A 19,982-nucleotide genomic window follows, 5' to 3' on the forward strand; every position below is an offset into this window, starting at 1 on the left:
CAGATGATCTTAGAGCATGGTTCCTTATGTGGAATTATGATGTTGCAGCCATTAGTGAGACTTGGTTGCAGTACGGGCTGGACTGGCAACTCACTGTTTTAGAGGTTCCATTGTCTTAGATGTGATAGAGGAAGGGTGGCATTATTCTTAATGGAAAATGTCACAGTGTGCTTGGGGAGGACATACTGGTGTCTCTGCCAACCAAGGCAACTTGGGTGGAACAGAGGGATAAAAAATGGCTGAACATGTTGATGAGACTATATTATCAACCTCACAATAGTCAGTATGATTTAGAGGAGTAAATTTGTGGAAAGAGAGAGCAGACAGTTGTGGGAAATATAAAGTTGTGATAGGTGATTTTTATTTTCCATAAATTGACTGGGACTCCCATACTGAAAAAGAACTGGATGGGATCGAGTTAGTTAGGTGTTCAGAAAAGTTTCCTTAATATGTAAAGGTCCGAAATAGAGCACAATACTGGATCTCCTCTTAGGGTGTGATACACGGGAGGTGACAGAAGTGAGTGTAGGAAAGCACTTTGGATCTAGTGATCATAATTCCATTAGTTTTAAGAAAAAAAAGGATAGAACTGTAGGACTGGTCCTCTGGTTAAGATTCTAACCTGGAAGAAGGCCAATTTTGATGGCATCAGAAGGGATCTGGCAGGTGTTGATTGGAGTAGTTAGTTACTGGCAGAGTTGTCTTTGGTAAGTGTGATGCTTTCAAAGGTGAATTGTTGAGAGGGAAGAATCTGTATGCTTTTATAAAAGGCAAGGCTAATAAGTTTAGGGAACTTTTGTTATAGAGGAATATTGAAGCCCTAGTAAAGGAAAAAGTAGGATGTGCATTATCAGGTATAGACAGTTGGGATCAAATGAGGTACTTGAGTACAGGTTTCCCCCACTATCTGAAGGTAGAGCGTTCCTATGAAACCGTTTGTAAGCCGAAATGTCGTAAAATGCAGAAGCAATTACCATTAATTTATATGGGAAAAGTTTTTGAGGGTTCCCAGACCCAAAAAATAACCTACCAAATCATACCAAATAACACATAAAACCTAAAATAACACAAACATATAGTAAAAGCAGGAATGATATGATAAATATACAGCCTATATAAAGTAGAAATATTGTATGTACGGTGTAGTTTCACTTATTAGAATCGGGAAGACAGTGAGTCAAAATCGATTTGGAGAATAAAAATCGGCATATACACGCATGTGCACACAAATGCCCGCACAAGGCTTCACGGTCAAGGTAGTCTTTCTTGGGGTAAACACACATAAGGCGGGCATTTTTTTTGTAAAAGTGAAAATCCTCTTTGGTTAGCGAAAACAGGTATTAATGTAAGTCTTTCATAACAGCAAGCTGTCGTAAAGTGAATGTTCAAAAAACGGGGGCCACCTGTATAAGAGATACAAGAGAACACGAAAAATCAGGAGGGCTAAAAGAGAACGAGGTTGCTCTGGGAGGCAAACTGAAAGAGAATCCCAAGGGCTTCTATAGCTATATTGAGCAAAAGATAGCAACCAAAAAATTGATCCACTTGATGATCAGCTATGCATAGAGCTGAAAGACATAGGGAAGATCTTAAATGATTTTTTTGCATCTGAAGTTGCATGGGAGATACGCAGAATCTACAGATCTGAGGAAAAAGAGTAGTGAGGTCAGGACCATATCTGGATTATAGATGAGATGCTTGCTGTCTTGAGGTGAATTAGGGTGGATAAATCTTCAGGGCTTGAGGAGGTGCCCCTTTGGACCTTGTGGGAGGCTAGTCCAGATATTGCAGAGGCCCTGACAGAGAGATTTAAAGCATCTTTAACTATGAGTGAGGTGCCAGAGGGCTGGAGGATAGCTATTGTTGTTCTGTTGTCTAAAAATAACCTGGGTGAGCCTGATGTCAGAAGTGGGTAAGTTTCTGGAAGGTATTCTGAGGGACTGTATATGTAAGGATTAGATAGATAGGTCCTGATTAAGGATAGTCAACATGGCTGTGTGTGTGACAGGTCCTGTCTAACCAATCTTGGAGTTTTTCAAGGAGGTTACCAAGGCGGTTGATAAAGGGAAGGCAGTGAGAGTTGCCTATGTAGACTTTAGCAAGCTACGAAGTCCTGCATTAGAGGCTAGTTCAGAAGATTCAGTTGCTTGACATACAGGATGAAGTAAGTCAGTTGGATTCAACCTTGGCTTAGAGGGAGAGCCAGAGAGTGGCAGTAAATTGTTGTCACTCTGACTGGAAGCCTATGACTAGTGGTGTGCTGTAGGGATCTGTGCTGTATCTGTTTTTAATCATATGTACTAGTGATTTAGATAATGTGGTAAACTGGGTCAGCAAATTTGTGGATGACATCAAGATTGGGGGCATAATGGACAGTGAGGAAGACTGTCCAGGTTTGCAAAATGATCTGGACTAGCTGGGAAAGTGGACTGCAGTGCTCTATAACTCTTTGATATTGTGAAAATATTAGATTGGGGAGTTTTAAAGGGAAGTGGATTAATATTTCAGTATGAATGATTTTTGTCTCTTTTTTTCATGATTTTAGTGGATTTCACCTTTTCATTTTTCAAAGATGTCTTGAACAGCAGCTTTAAACTTCCAGGTCTTGTCCTTGCTGTGACTTCTGTAATTGAACTTATAATGACGTAAAAATAATGAAGGTTTAATGAAACATAATTGGTTTCTCTTTACAGAGATGGCACATGAGTGTAGGTATCAGTGAAGACAGTAAGTTATTTTCTTGCTCCATTTGGCGGTAAGTAAATAAGGAAGTTTTTATGACACTACTTGTAAGTACAGAGCTGTTTCAGTCATTAGATCTGGGTAGCTGCTTAAACCCATGTAGAGTTCAGTTAATCACTTGCTGTACAAAAGTAAATAAACCATGCATAGGAAAGTTTTTGTTACTTTCTTGTGGCATCAGATTAACAAGGTAAAGAAAGAACTTTACATCACACAGCTTTCCCAGAAGGGAGAAAGAAACTAATTTTCCTTATTGCAGTATGTGTATTGGTAAGATTATGGATAAAGGTAACTGTATTTGTATAAAGTTTCATTTCTGCAGCAAGTAAATAGTAATGTGTGCACATTTTCAATAACTGATTAAGAGCAGTGATGTATACCCAGTAATTTTAGTATGCACTGATCAAGTCTGTGCAAAATTGTGAAAAACTGAGTTTTACTTTAATGTTCATTGGGGGGAAAATCTGTGTATTTTGCTGTTATCTTAAAACTGACTAGCAAAGAAAGATCCAGCAGGATGATTTTTTTTGAATTAGTAATCAGCCATCCTCTCAAATTGTTCCTACAACTTCTTGCATCACTAGTGAGTGGTTCATGTTGATTGGTACTTCTATCGATCCTCCATTTCCTCACTTGCGGACCCCAGTCAGTTTGGATTGACAACATCATCTCCTCCACAGATCTCCATTAGCACAGGTGCACCACAAGGCTGTGTGCTTAGCCCCCAGCTCTACTTGTGTTGCATTTATGGTTCTGTGGCTAAGCACAGCTCCAATATCATGTTCACGTTTGCTTATGACACCACTGTCATAGGCTGAATCAAAGATGGTGATGAATCAAATGAAAATCTGGCTGAATGGTGCCATAACAACAGCTTCTTACTCAATGTCAGCAAGACCAAGGAGCTGATTATTGACTTCAGGAGAAGGAAACAAAAGTCCATGAGCCAGTCCTCATCGGAGGATCAGAGCTAGATGGAGATAGTCAGCAACTTTAAGTTCCTAGGTGGTATTTCTGTGGACCTGTCCTGGGCCCAGCATTTAGTGTAAGGACAAGGAAAACATGGCAGTGCCTCTGCTTCCTTAGGAGTTTGTGAAGATTTGGCATGACATCTAAAACTTTGACAAACTTCTATAGATGTATAGTGAAGAGTATATTGACTGGCTGCATCATAGCCTGGTATGGAAACATCAGTGCCCTTGAACAGAAAAGCCTTTTATTAAAAAAAAAGTAGATATGGTATAGTCCATCACAGGTAAAGCCCTCCCCACCATTGAGCACATCTACACGGCAGGGAACCCCATCACCCAGGACATGCTCTCTTTTTGAGCTGCCATCAGGAAGAAGGTGCAAAAGCCTCAGGATTCACACCAGCAGGTTCAGGAACAGTTATTACCCCTCAAGCATCAGACTCTTGAACCAAAGGGAATAACTTCACTTGCCCCATCATTGAAATATTCCTACAATCTATGGATTCACTTTCAAGGACTCCTTATCTCATGTTCTCGATATTTATTGCTTATATTTTTATTATTATTTCTTATTGTATTTGCACAGTTTATTGTCTTTTGCACACTGGTTGAATGCCCAAGTTGGTGCAGTCTTTCATTGATTTTATTAAGGTGGTTATTCTATTATGGATTCATTGAGTATGCCTGCAAGGAAATAATTCTCAGGGTTGTATATGGTGACACATAAGTACTTTGAACTTTATGTGGCTTAAAATGATGGTGAAACAGCAAATATTTGACATTAAAATCAATAGTTTAGATTTTTTCCCACTGCAATTGGCCATTTCATGCAATTAAATTTCATTGAAATGTTAATGATTACTTACAGTACCGAAGTATAGGTTGGTGACTTCTGTGATGCTTTAAAGACCTTGGATTTAGTTCAACTGCCTTTTCTATTTGGTAAGGAATAATATAGACATACTTTGTTGGATGGTTATGATGAGATTGAAGGAAAGGTTAAAACGGGGGAAAAAAGCATTTTCAAGGAGAAAAATGACTTAAGCAAACAAGCAGAATGTATTTTTCAAATGAGTTCCCTTCATTTTTGTTTCTTTGCAGACCTCAGGGAAAATCCTATCTGTTTTTTACTCAGTTTAAAGCTGAAGTCACTAATGCCAAGATTGAATTTGCAAATGGTTTTGTAAGTAAATTATTTTTCTCTCCTTTTGTTCTTTTGTAAAACAATATAAATCAACTAATAAGCTACTATGCCTGGATTTTAAAGGATTCCTTGTTGTTGTGAGTTGTTTATACCTTTACATCAATGAATACTGAATAGAGTAATGAGGCTGTAAACATTTTCAAGAGTAAGATCCAGACATGAGATTACCTTCTGGGGACAGTCTTTGTTGAGTTTCATATTTGAATTTTTATTAAAGAAGACTTCATCTGCTTTTATGGGAAAAAGTACAATCTATTTTAAGTTAGAGCCCCTTTATATATTTATTGTAAAATTGATTTTGTTTGCTAATATCAGAGTAGAATTTGGTTTGTAATTAATTATGATTCAGTCTTAGAGATTCATATCTAATCCAAGAGCTATGATTAGATTTGATCTTTGTTTAAGAGGGTAATTTGTCACAATCTGTTAACTCCCAGTATAATTTTTCTTTAGTTTCTTTTCATAATAAAGCTATTTGAGTAATCAGAGCCATTATTTGTTTTTGTATCTTGTGAAAGATGCACCAGAATTTTCCATTTTGTTTCATGGATGTTCCTTTAGCTGGTGGGTATCAGCACATATTGTTTTTCCCTAAACAGAAGTAATTTCCTCCCATTCACTAACCAGTGCAGAGTTGAGATTCAGTCTGTACCTGCAATGCTTATAACTTCTGAGTTTAAGTATTACATAGGTAGGATTTGAGAAGTAGCTGCAATGCTGAACTCAAAACAGCCATCCATTGGGGAGACTGCAACTTGTGCCCAGGTTGGCACTGCTGACAGGAGGTTAACACTTGATCATATTGAAAATTATGAATTGTGGTTCCTGTATATTTTATACTCTAGGTATTTTATCATTGTGATTGACTTTACAGAAATGTCTGTTTCTGCACTCTTTGTAGAATTTCATCACTTGACTGCTTCTTAGTAGGAGAGGCAAGAATATTTTACATATTTATTGGTCAAGCTTGGGAGCAAGTGGGATACAGCAGAAAAGGATATTCATTGTCCATTATATGCACAAGTTCACATCTGTGAAGAACAAGCAAAGGGGAGACTAAAATGTAGTTGCATCTTCTATACATTGATAATTCTAGAATTGTCAGTGCCCAAGTATTTGGGGATTAAAATCTGTTTTGCTTTCATTTCATCTTGTCTGAATAAGCATTAATCATTTTATGATAATATTTAAAGGTAGATATTTGATTTGTTCTTCCTATGAATAATTTTTGAAAGATATGTCTGCTATAACAAGTAATACTACAGATAAGTGCAGATGGATCTAATGAAATTATCAGCTGTGTCTTGGTGTTGATGTTCTCTGTGGCAAGAGGTCATGAGTTCAAGTCTCTCAGTGCCATTTCTGATACTTTTCCTTGCTGTTTGTGCACTTAGCTACCTACCATATTACATCAATACTTAACTGTGCTTTGTTAATTGTAAAGTACTCTGGATTGTCCCAAGGTCATTAATGATGTAGTGTGAAAAGTGAATTCCTTCGCTTTCATTGTTATATTTGGCCTAAGATAATTTACTGTGATTCATTGCAATAGACATTACATTAGCTCCTTAAAAAGGATCATATTAGTAATGACAGCCAGTATTGAGATGTGGCGACAAAGTTAATGTTCTTGCAGTTCACCAATGTGGTGCACATGAATCCGTCATCATCATTCAATGGTATAATTGAGTGAAACGAGTTCATCAGCTTGTCAAGTTTCAAATATCGTCTGGTGTATACTCGGGGAACTATAATTTAAGAAAATACCACTGCAATTTAAAAAGTACTTTTTTTTCCATTTAATTTTATTTCACTGAAGATTTTCTTGTGAGAAAACATCTTCAGTAAAATAAAGACCCTTAATACTCCATTATAACCAAAGCTGATGTGAAATTCTGATAAGCTTATCTTTGATTGAGGATATTGCGGTGGTGTGCCTGTGCTTTTACCGCTCATTTTTACTAAAAAGTAAATCTATCATCATCTGGACATGTACAACTAAATGTGGATCTAACAAAGTTGCTGTCAGAGATTACTTCCTTCATGGATTGTACTGATTAAATTTACCCGTTGATTCTACACTACAGACATTTAAAAATGTTTGTTCTCCTATAGGCAGGATAGAGTTTTTAATATCATAGTAAATGATCATTTATACTTAAAGCTGCTTTAATCTTAAGGATTAATGTTATGGATGCAGTGTCTTCTCTTTGAAAAATTGCAGATCCAAAAGTGTTTCTGTTTTTACCTTTCACTTTTTCTTTAAAGTTTGTTTCGCTTAACATTATTTTCTAACTTCTATTTTACCTTCGCTGCATAATTTAGATATATTTAACTGAAGGCCATTGCTACCAAATTAGCTCATCAGCTATATCAAGGACAAAAACTGCTTATTCTCGTTCCCTTTTTCTGTGTCGCTATTGTCAATGATAGAAATGTTGCAGATACAGATGGCCCCCAGTTTTTCAAACGTTTGCTTTATGACAGGTCGCTGTTACGAAAGACCTACATTAGTACCTGTTTTCGCTAACCAAAGAGGATTTTTGCTTTTACGAAGACGCTCACTTTATATGTGTGTTTACCTCAAGAAAGACTACCATGACCATGAAGCGTTGTGCGGGCTATTGTGTGCGCATGCGTGTATGTGCTAATTTTTTTTCTTCTCCAGATCGATTTTGGCTCACTGTCTCCTGATTCTGATAAGTGAAATGACACTGTACATACAATATTTCTACTTTATATAGGCTGTATATTTATCATATAATTCCTGCTTTTACTATATGTTCATGTTATTTTAGGTTTTATGTGTTATTTGGTATGATTTGGTAGGTTATATTTTTGGGTCTGGGAATGCTCAAAAATTTTTCCCATATAAATTAATGGTAATTGCTTCTTTGCTTTACGACATTTCGGCTTATAAACGGTTTCATAGGAACGCTCCACCTTCGGATAGCGGGGGAAACCTGTATATGCTTTGGGGCTTCCTAAGTTTGTCTCTAGTGATGCTCTTCCAGAACAGTTGCAAATCTGGTGTCCATCTGAGAATCTGGAAAATCCCTCAATTGTTACTTGTTTCTGTGAAATGCAGGACACGTATAGTCCTTCATGATCAATACTCTATTTGTCTACTCTTGATTATCTGAAAGCTAATGAAATGTATCTTCATCATTGCTCTTAAATAATATTTATTTAAGAGTAACCTGCTCCCCAATGCTTTAAGAATTTTGCTAAGAATATTTGAGTCTAGATCTAGATTGCAAGGAAATAGCAGATATTTGTAGTAAGTACAGGGTTGTGTTTGTGGGAGATTTTAATTTTCCACACATAGACTGGGAAGCCCATACTGTAAAAGGGATGGATGGTTTGGAGTTTGTAAAATGTGTGCAGGATAATCTTTTGCAGCAATACATAGAGGTACTGACTAGAGAAGGGGCAGTGTTGGATCTTCTGTTAGGGAATGAAATAGGTCAGGTGATGGAGGTATGTGTTGGGGAGCATTTCGGGTCCAGTGATCACAGTACCATTAGTTTCAATATAATTATGGAGAAGGATAGGACTAGACCCAGGTTTGAGATTTTTGATTGGAGAAAGGCTAACTTTGAGGAGATGCAAAAGGATTTAGGAGGAGTGGATTGGGACAATTTGTTTTATGGGAAGGATGTAATAGAGAAATGGAGGTCATTTAAAGGTGAAATTTTGAGGGTACAGAATCTTTATGTTCCTGTTAGGTTAAAAGTTTGAGAGAGCCATGGTTTTCAAGGGATATTGGAAACTTGGTTAGGAAAAAGAGAGATATCTACAATAAATATCAGCAGCATGGAGTAAATGAGGTGCTCAAGGAATATAAAGAATGTAAGAAGAATCTTGAGAAAGAAATTAGAAAAGCTAAAAGAAGATACGAGGTTGCTTTGGCAAGTAAGTTGAAAATAAATCTGAAGGGTTTCTACAGTTATATTAATAGCAAAAGGATAGTGAGGGATAAAATTGGTCCCTTAGAGAATCAGAGTGGACAGCTATGTGTGGAGCTGAAAGAAATGGGGGAGATTTTGAACAATTTCTTTTCTTCAGTGTTCACTAAGGAGAAGGATATTGAATTGTGTAAGGTAAGGGAAACAAGTAGGGAAGTTATGGAAACTATGATGATTAAAGAGGAGGAAGTACTGGTGCTTTTAAGGAATATAAAAGTGGATAAATCTCCAGGTCCTGACAGGATATTCCTAGGACCTTGAGGGAAGTTAGTGTAGAAATAGCAGGGGCTCTGACAGAAATATTTCAAATGTTATTAGAAACGGGGATGGTGCCGGAGAATTGGCGTATTGCTCATGTGGTTCCATTGTTGAAAAAGGGTACTAAGAGTAAACCTAGCAATTATAGGCCTGTCAGTTTGATGCCAGTGGTGTGGTAAATTAATGGAAAGTATTCTTGGAGATGGTATATATAATTATCTGGATAAACAGGGTCTGATTAGGAACAGTCAGCATGGATTTGTGCGTGGAAGGTCATGTTTGACAAAACATTGAATTTTTTGAAGAGGTTATGAGGAAAGTTGACGAGGGTAAAGCAGTGGATGTTGTCTATATGGACTTAAGTAAGGAGTTTGACAAGGTTCCACACAGAAGGTTAGTTAGGAAGGTTCAATAGTTATGTATTAATATTGAAGTAGTAAAATGGATTCAACAGTGGCTGGATGGGAGATGCCAGAGAGTAGTGGTGGATAACTGTTTGTCAAGATGGAGGCCGGTGACTAGTGGTGTTCCTCAGGGATCTTTATTGGGTCTAATGTTGTTTGTCATTTACATTAATGATCTGGATGATGGGGTGGTAAATTGGATTAGTATGTAGATGATACTAAGGTAGGTGGCATTGTGGATAATGAAGTAGGTTTTCAAAGCTTGCAGAGAGATTTAGGCCAGTTAGAAGAGTGGGCTGAACGATGGCAGATGGAGTTTAATGCTGATAAGTGTGAGGTGTTACATTTTGGTAGGAATAATCCAAATAGGACATACATGGTAAATGGTAGGGCATTGAAGAATGAAGTAGAACAGAGTGATCTAGGAATAATGGTGCATAGTTCCCTGAAGGTGGAATCTCATGTGGATAGGGTGGTGAAGAAAGCTTTTGGTATGCTGGCCTTTATAAATCAGAGCATTGAGTATAGGAGTTGGGATGTAATGTTAAAATTGTACAAGGCATTGGTAAGACTGAATTTGGAGTATTGTGTACAGTTCTGGTTACTGAATTATAGGAAGGATATTAACAAAATAGAGTACAGTGAAGATTTACTAGAATGTTACCTGGGTTTCAGCACCTAAGTTACAGGGAAAGGTTGAACAAGTTAGGTCTTTATTCTTTGGAGCGTAGAAGGTTGAGGGGGATAGATAGAGTTGACGTGGATAGGCTTTTTCCATTGACAGTAGGGGAGATTCAAACAAGAGGACATGAGTTGAGAGTTAGGGGGCAAAAGTTTAGGGGTAACATGAGGGGGAATTTCTTTACTCAGAGTGGTAGCTGTGTGGAACGAGCTTCCAATAGAAGTGGTAGAGGCAGGTTTGGTATTGCCATTTAAAGTAAAATTGGATAGGTATATGGACAGGAAAGGAATGGAGGGTTATGGGCTGAGTGTGGGCCAGTGGGACTAGGTGAGAGTAAGCGTTCAGCACGGATTAGAAGGGCTGAGATGGCTTGTTTCCGTGCTGTAATTGTTATATGGTTATATCTCATGACCATGATCAAATTACCAGCTTAATATACAGTGCCTTGAAAGTATTCAGCCCTTAAACTTTTGTTCACATCCAGGGATTTTGATCAATTTAACTGAGAATTTTTATTTGTGAATCACATGCTACTTTTTTCACACTAGAGCCCAAAAACTGGGAAAATTGTAAAGCATGAAAAACTAAAAATTCAAAAACTGAAATGTCAGCAGTTCAGAAGTATTCATCCCCCTTTGCTCAGTACCTTGTTGAGCCATTTCTCGCAGCTATTATAACTAGTAGTCTTTTATAACTATTGTAAAAGATTTTATAATATAAATATAATTTTTATATCTATTATAACTAGTAGTCTCTATTAGCTTTGCACGATGTGATGGAGAAGGATTTGCCTATTCCTCCTTGCAAAGTTGTTCAAGCTGTGCCAGGTTAGTTGGGGAGCAGTGGTGGACAGCAATTTTGAGGTCTTTAGAGATATTAGATGGGGTTAAGGTCAGGACTCTGACTTGGCCACTCAAGGTCATCTGTTTTCTTCATTTGGAACCACTGCACGGTTGCTCTGGCAGTTTGCTTTGGGTTGTTGTCCTGCTGAAAGTTGAACTTCCTCCCCAGTTTAATGTTTCTGGCAGAGGCTAGCACATTTTTATTCAGGATCTCTGTATTTAGCAGCATTTATCTTTCTATCAATCTGAACCAGATTTTCCATCCCTGCTGCTGAAAAGCATCCCCATAACATGATGCTACCTCCGCCCTACTTTACAGTAGAAATGGTGCTACCTGGCTGATATGTACAATTAGATTTGTGCCATACGTACTACTAAAAAAAAACATTCTTGCCTGGAAAGACTTTGCAAAGCGTCACTTGGAAAATGCTGTGAAAATTTGGGAGAAGATTTTGTGTTCGGATGAGATTAAAATGGAACTTTTGGCCTCAACACTTTAGTGTAAATCTAATATTCTGGATGAGCCTTCCATGTAGTCAAGATCCTCAGCGCGACTTCATGAATCACCTTTGTAACCTCTTCAAAAAGTTCATTCAAGTTAGTAAGACAGGAGTTCCCCTGCAGAGAGCTGTACTGACTGCCCCTTATCAGGCCACAATTATTCAGATACTTGAACTCTATCCCTAAGAATCCTCTCTAGTAACTTCTCTACTTCTGATGTGAGACTCATTGCTCTATAGTTTCCAGGATTATCCCTATTTCCCTTGAATAATTAAAGAACATTACCTACTTGCCAGTATTCTGAGACCTCGCCAGTGGCTGGAGAAGAGAGACAAATATTGGTCAAGGTCGAATATCATCTCTACCTTTCATAATAACCTGGGGCACATCCCATCAGACCCTGGGGACTTGTGCAGCCTAATGTTCTTTAAGAGACCCAAAACAGTACCTCCTTTATCTCAATACCTTAGCATGCTCTGCACTGATGTTCATTTCCTCGATAAATACTGATGCAAAGTACTAATTTAGGATCTCTCAAACATTCACCATCTCCAAGCATGTGTTTCTTTCTGTATCCTTTAAGTTCAAAGTAAATTTATTATCAAAGTACATAAATGTAACTATATACAGGTGTCCCGTTTTTCGAACGTTTGCTTTACGACACCTCACTGTTACGAAAGGCCTACATTAGTTACCTGTTTTCGCTAACAGAAGGTGTTACAAACTGTTACAAAAAAAGGCAGTGCGCACGCCGAACGGCCAAGCTCCTCCCCCGGAACTGCATTCTAGCCGGCATTGCTTAAACATGTGCCTGTGAGCATCTGTGCTTTATGTTGATTTATTTTGTGCATCCGTTAGCAAGATGAGTTCTAAGGTATCGGAAAAGCCCAAAAGAACGCATAAGGGTGTTACACTTAGCGTAAAACTAGACATAATAAAGCGTTTCGATCGTGGTGAACAAAGTAAGGATATAGTGAATTTGGCTAAGGGTTTGTGGAATTTGACGAAGATGATGTTGAAGAGGTTTTGGCATTCCATGACCAAGAACTGACAGATGAAGAGGAAAGGATAACAATTGAAGCCGAACGCAGTAGCAAACGGCCCAAAAGTGAAGTTGTCCAGAAACTGAACATGAAGCAATTGCATGAGATTTTCGCTGCAATGGTTGCAGAAAAGTATGACTTTAATTTTGAAAGGGTACATAGGTTTAGGGCATATTTGCAGGATGGTTTGAGTGCTTACAAAGAACTATGATAGAAAAATGCATGAGGCTAAGCAGTCAAGCATACCGTCATTTTTCAAGCCTTCCACATCAGCCACAGCAGACGACGAAACTCGACCTTCGACATCGAGGCAGGCAGACATAGGAGAAGGTGACCTGCCTGCCCTGCTGGAAATAGACGACAATGAGATGACACCCCAGTCTCCTCTACCTCCCACCACCCCAACCTCCGACAACTCAGCCTAACACACCATCATCAGCGTCCTCACTGTCTTCCCGATTCCAGTAAGTGAAATTACACTGTACTTAAATTATTTCTGCTTTATATAGGCTGTGTATTTTTATATTTTTTGGTATGATTTGGCAGCTTCATAGCTTAAAGGTTACTGGAAAGAGTGCTTCTGCTGGGAGCGCTTGCGCCGTGTGTTTCTGCTTAGAGCACTTGTGCCGAGTGTTTTTGCCGCAAGTGCTGTCGAGAGCGCTTGCGCCGAGTCTTTCTGCCGAGAGTTCTTGCGTGAGATTTTTGCTGCGGTGGACATAACTGCAATAATTGCAGAAAAGTATTCCTACTTTATATAGGCTGTGTATTTATCAGATCATTTCTGCTTTTACTATATGTTACTGTTATTTTAGGTTTTATGTGTTATTTGGCATGATTTGGTATGTTTTTTTTGGGTCTGCGAACGCTCACAAATTTTCCCCATATAACTAAATGGTAATTGCTTCTTCACTTTATGACATTCCGGCTTACGAACCATTTCATAGGAATGCTCTAAGCTTTGAATAGCGGGGGAAAACTGTACAATCCTGAAATTCATTTTTTTTGTAGGCATACAGCGTAAATCCAAGAAACATAATCGACTCAATGAAAGACTACACCTAAAAGGATGGATAAATAACGAATGTGCAAAAAACAGGCTGTGCAAATACAAAAGAAAAACATAAATAAATAAATAAGCAAGAAATATTGAGAACATGAGATGAAGAGCCCTTGAAAGTGAGTCCATAGGTTGTGGGAACAGTTAAGTGATGGGTGAGTGAAGTTATCCCTTCTGTTTCAAGAGCCTGATGGTTGAGGGGTAATAACAGATGATGTGGGTCTTGAGACTCCTGTACCACCTTCCTGATGCCAGTAGCAAGAAGAGAGCATGGCCTGGATGGTGGGGGGGGTTCCTTGATGATGGATGCTGCTTTTCTGCAACAGAGCTCCCATTTTGATGTACTCAATGGTGGGGAGGAATTTACTTGTGGTGGTCTGGGCTGTATCCACTACTTTCTGTAGGATTTTCCATTCAAGGGAATTGGTGTTTCCATACCAGGCTGTGATGTAACCTGTAATATACTCTCCACCACACATCAATAGAAGCTTGTCAAATTTTAGATGTCATGCTGAATCTTTGCTGCCATGCTTTCTTTGTAATTGCTCTTGTGTGATAGACCCAGGACAAATCCTCTGAAAAGATAACAGAGGATTTTAATGTTGCTGACCTTCCATCACCACCTTTAATTCCCCAATGAAATCTGGGTAATGGATCTCTGGATTACTCCTTCTGAAGTCAATAATCCTACCTATTCCCTAGTTATTCTCTTGTTCTGATATATGTATAGAATGCTTTGGATTGCCTTTAATTCTATTTGCCAAGGATTTTCATGGCCCCTGTTGGCTTTCCTAATACTCTTTGGAGTTGTTTTCTGCTGCCTTTATAATTCTTAAGCGTTCTATCTGATTTTTAGCTTCCTAAACCCAAGCTTCTGAAACCCCCTGGATTCCTTGGCTGTGTAAGTCTAGAGAAGATGCTCTCTGGTCCTGCCAAACTCGTGAGATTGAGACAGCTCTCCCACCCCAAATCCTGGTTTGTGTGGATGCTGCGTAATTTGCTACCCTGTTACAAATTAGTGCCATGAAGTAATAGACAGTACACTGCATGCGATTAAAGGAATTATATTTATGAAACTTAATCAAAGGGTTAGTAAAGAAAAACAAAAAGAAAGGGGCCCATTTTAATTAAATAGTCAAATGTGCATAAGTTGGAGCTCATCTTGATCTCCTCTGTCACTCACATGCTGGGCCCTCGGTCTGCATGAAAGCTTACATCTCCTTCCAAACCTCGCTAACAATCCATCTCGAACAAACGGTTCTCCCACCAGATCATATCCTACGACTGGTTCTCCACAGCGTCTTCTCTTCATCTCCTGCTGAACAAAAGCCCCAAGACCATCTATCTTAGTGTCCCTCACCAAAAAACACTTTCCCCCAGTTCCACCACCTAATTGGATGGCACACATTCCTCATCATCCTTTATCTTCAACAATAACCCCAAAAAGGCTGAAAGTAGAACAGACTGTTCTTACATAACTGCTAAATGAAATACCTACAGCATAACACTAAAGATGTGAAACAGGGCATTACATGCTCCCCCCCCCCCCCACACTACAAATAGTCATGCCCTGATGACTTTAAAATAATTTGTCATCCCATCATTAATAACACCGTTTTCAAAGGAATTTCGTGATGTCAGAACCTCCAATCCATTTGTAAATGGTAATGACATATCTCACTAGAGGGGTATTCACAACACCCTGTTCCCCTGGTGCTACATAGTTCAGCGTGTCTGGGGTCTCCTGACTCTTTGAGACCTCCTTACCCCATCATCTACTACTTCAGTTATAGACACTCCTTGGGATACATGGTGGAGTCCTCCCCTGGTCTATCACTCGTGCCTTCTGGCAACTCAGATCCCTCTGCCGCTTGGCTGAGCATCATTCTCAGTTACTTTAGAGCCCATCCCCCCCCCAATGGTCCAGTTGCAAGCCTGCCTGTCCACTGCTAGTCTTCCCAATTTCACCTGCCTCAGCATGAGAATGGTTGGGAATCTCCTCTTCAATTAGTGTGGAGTTATTGAAAGGCAGTATATACCGCACCCCTATTTCCTCATCCTCTGAGTCCGTATCCCATTCAGGGGTGGGGGCCAGCCTAATCCTTTCTGCTGCTAGTCCATCAGTGTCGCCTTGTTGCTGCAGAGTCCACTTACTATGTCTAGGGTCCAAGCCAGCTTCTGGGTCAACACGCACCTCTTGTCCCAGAGGTAGAAGGTGGTTCTGATAGAGAATCTTGACAGACCCATTCCCATCCTCAGGTTTCACCCAAAAGTCTGGTACATTTGTTATCTGATCCTCCTACATAGGGTGTACAGTTGTAGCAGTGGATTAGATGTCCAATATCTTGACTCCACTTGGTCTTTTTGCTGATCTACAAGGTTCTGAGCTTGTCTAGCAAGGTCTGATTGAACCTATCGGGCTGGGGGTCATCCTGCGGGTGATAAGGCATAGTCCTTGACTCCATGCATGCTCAGTAACTCGTGTATGAGCTTACTCTCAAAATCCTGTCCCTGATCACCATGTATCCACTTGGGGAATCCATAATAAATGAAATACTTCTCCCATAACATTTTGGCCACAGTGGACGCCTTCTGATTCTTGGTAGGGAAGGCTTGTGCATATCTGGTGTAGTGATCTGTAATAACCAAAGACATTCATGTTTCTGGCATCTAGCTCTAGTGCCAGGAAATCCATACATACCAGGTCAAGTGGCCACGCACTCTGAAACTCTTCCTTCGTATAGATCGAGTGCACGACTGGCAGTGCTCTTCGACCTCTGGCTTCATTCAGGGCCAGTAGATCTGATCTCTGAGCAATCCGTAAGTCTTGTCAACCCCAAATGGTCAGAATCATCATGAGGTGACTTCAACACAATCCTCCGATATTTTTCAGGCAGAACCAGCTGGGAACGTCGAGGCCAGGCCACTGGCGACGTGACCCAGTGTAGGATCTGGTTCCTCAACTCCAATCTGGGCCATTCTCTCAATAGTAGAGACACCTCAGAGTGTTTCATCTTGTCTGCTTGGGCTATGTCCTCTTTCACGACCACTGATCAAGCAGTACCAATATGCGGGTCATCTCGCTGAGTGGCTGCCACCTCCCCAGGGCTCAATTCTGGCAACTGTTTTGTCTTCAGAGCAGTCAGGTTGCAGTAAGCTTGTGGAACGGCACCATCAGAAGCTCCCAAATGTTCTACCGCTTGATTCTGCCCTTGCCTTTCCTCTGCCTTCCCCATGATGGAAAACTGGCACATGACTTTGACTCCAGGGGCAGGAACGCTTTCCCACTCTCCGTCCCTGTCCAGCCCTTGTTGTGCATGTTGGAGCAACACATCAGCATCAATGTTCCGATTCCCCGACTGGTACTTCAGACTGAAATTGTAGGCAGACAACACCGCTGACCGCTGTTGGTCTGTGGCATCCAGTTTCGCTGAGGTTAGGATATAAGTTAATGGATTATTGTTTGTCCTCACCTCCAACTTGGCACCATATAGATAGTCACTTAGCTTATCCAACACAGTCCATTTAAATGCTAGGAACTCCAATTTGTGTGTGCATAGAGGGTGACAGACTCCGGCTGACAAATGCAACAGGTCTTAACCCTGTTCCCTGATCCTGATACAGAACACCCCCTAAACCCTCTTTGTATGTATGCAATACATAGGGAACTAGGGGTCTGCAAAAGCCAGCACAGGCATTTTCGTCAGCAGTTCCTTCAGCAACTGAAAGGCCTCTTCACATTTAGCATCCCATCATACTCCGAAGGGCTAAGATCTTTACCATCCTCTCCTTTCATCCCCAAGGGAGGGTAACTGCACAGAAGCTGATTTAAAGGTGGACTCATTTTAGAGTAGTCCTTCATGAACCTTCGATAGTACCCACAGAATCCAAGGAACGAGGCCAAGGTACTCACAGTCTGGGGCCTTGGCCATATGATCACCGCCTCTATCTTAGTCTCACAGGGTGGAGTAGCTACGGATCCATCTCTGTGCCTAACATAGCTGACAGATGTCTTACAGAACTGGCACTTGTCTAGGGAAAGTTTTAACGATTCAGCTTTCAAGGTGCCCAGCACCTCCAGTAGCCTTGTTTCATGCTCCTCCAAGGTGGACCTGAACATTATGAGATCATCCAGGTACACCAATACCTCAGGCAAGTTTATATCCCTCACCGTTTCCTCCATGACACGCTGGAAAGTCGCAGGGGCTCCTGGAGTGCCCTGGAGCATCCTTTTGAACTGGAAGAATCCCAGTGGACATACGAATGCCGTCTTCTCTTTGTCAGCCTCACTCATGGGGATCTGATAATACCCACTCCTCGTCTAGCACATTGAACCACTTTGCACCACTCAAGCAGGCCAGCACATCTTCGATTCTCAGGACCGTATACTAGTTGGGGAGGGTATACCTGTTCAGAGTCTGATAGTCCACACACATCTGTACCTTCCCATTCTTCTTCCTGGCCACTACTATTGGGGATGCATAGGGACTCTATGCATGATGATCCTGCTTTCTTCAGCTTACATAAATGCTGTCGATCATCCTCCACCTCTGCAGGTGCCAGTCGCCACGACCTTTATCTGAACGGAGTGTCCTCTGGTAACCGGATGGTGTGGCAAATGCTCTTGAAGCAGCCCATGTCAAACTCATCAGTGGAAAAGGCATCTTCCAGCTTCAACATCTTCTCTATCAGTTTCTTACAACCTCCAGATACTGGGATACCAGGGAGTCCCCAAAGTTGAATGACTTGGTAGTCAACTTTACCTTTTTCAGAGAGGGTTTCTCCTCGCCATTTTAAAAAAACCTCCGTTCCATAATCATAACTGCTTCTACTGCTTTAATGGTACTTAAAGTTCAAATTACAATTCATTGGGGATGCAAATGTCCACCTCACTTAATACACTCACATTTGTTACCGGTAACCCCGTGGAATTGTACCACCACTCAACACCAGTAAATCTCTTGTTTAAAAATCTGGTGTATGTGTACTATTGGTGCTAGGCCTAAGTCAATTTGTACAAAATGACAAGGTTCAAGTGAATCCTCTTCTCCATTTGCATGTCCAGATGCCTACTCTGGCTCAATGCTCTAACTGCTCATTTTCCCTTGGGGAAGAAAGTCATTTTCCATGCATACCCTCCACCGTGGAAAGCTAATGTTGCCTGTTCAGTGCTGGTTCGTGATGGCAGGCTATGGCACTCTAGTGCTTTTAAGCGACTAGGCCCACTGATAGTCAAGGTACTGTTAGGCAATGAGAGGAGCAGGGACAATCTACTCCCATTTTTCAGGAAATCGGGAAATTCTTACCTCCAGGTTCAGGGACAGTTTTTACCCTTCTACCATCAGGCTCCTGAACCAGTGAGGATAACTTCACTCCCCTCAACACTGAACTGATTCTACATCCTATGGACTCACTTTCTAGGACTCCTACTGCTCATGTTCACAGTATTTTTACTTTTGTACTTGCACAGTTTGCCTTTTGCACTTACTTTTGTGTAGTTTTCCATTGATTATATTCGTAACCTTCAGGTTCTGTCAGCTGCGTAAGTCTAGGGAAGATAATCTCCGGCCCTGCCAAATGGGTGAGATTGAGATGCGAGTCCACCCCAGTTTGTGTGGATGCTGTGTGATTTGTTACCCTGTTACAAATCAGTAGCACGAAATAACAAACAGTACGCCACATACAATTAAACAATTTAGCTTTATAATTCTTAATTTGACTACAGGGTTAGTGAAGAAAAACCAAAAGAAGGCGGCCCATTTTAATGAAACAATCTAATGTGCACAAGTTGGAGCTCGTGGTTTCCCTCTCGCTGACCCTGCTTCGGTTCCTCCAGCCTTTGGTGGGTCATGGCTCTGCTTCAGCATCTTCTCTCCATTTCCCGCCGAACAAAAGACCCAGATCACACGGCATGAAAACACCCTCCCATCACTGAATGGCTCACATTCCAAAGTACTCGTTATCTCTAGCCATAACCCAAACACTGCTTCTACAGAAAGAACGCTACATTAGCAGTGAAAAATTTCCCAGGGTGTTATATATTTTATTTTGTTCTTGAAATGTCTTCAAGAAAATGAATCTTAGGATGGTATTTTGATACTTTGATAATGAATTAACTTTGAGCTTGATACTTTGTGATTTCTATCACAAATTAAATTTTAAAAATTCAAATTTTCTTGTGTATTGCACAAGGTACTTTGCCAGCTAACATACTTGAATTGTACAATTTTACGTTGTGATGCTAGTTAATGATTCTATGTACCTTAGATGTTCACAGCCAAACTAGCCTATTGCTTCTTATAGATTATAA

General features: G+C 40.3%; 2 protein-coding genes across 2 annotated transcripts in view; one reads left to right on the forward strand and one right to left on the reverse strand.

Moving 5' to 3' along the window:
* The window catches only part of LOC140740362 (uncharacterized), a 95,089-nt gene that overhangs the window by 26,308 nt on the left and 48,799 nt on the right, over positions 1-19,982 (reverse strand). The gene's annotated exons all lie outside the window — the stretch shown is intronic.
* mydgf (myeloid-derived growth factor) overlaps positions 1-19,982 on the forward strand; it is a 30,589-nt gene that overhangs the window by 6,898 nt on the left and 3,709 nt on the right. Inside the window, exons 3-4 of the mRNA XM_073068709.1 lie at positions 2,694-2,755; positions 4,815-4,896. Of these exons, the coding sequence (XP_072924810.1) occupies positions 2,694-2,755; positions 4,815-4,896 (144 nt within the window). The remainder of the gene's footprint in view (positions 1-2,693; positions 2,756-4,814; positions 4,897-19,982) is intronic.

Source organism: Hemitrygon akajei, chromosome 16 (assembly GCF_048418815.1).
Source record: "Hemitrygon akajei chromosome 16, sHemAka1.3, whole genome shotgun sequence".
NCBI classification, from domain to species: Eukaryota; Metazoa; Chordata; class Chondrichthyes; order Myliobatiformes; family Dasyatidae; genus Hemitrygon; species Hemitrygon akajei.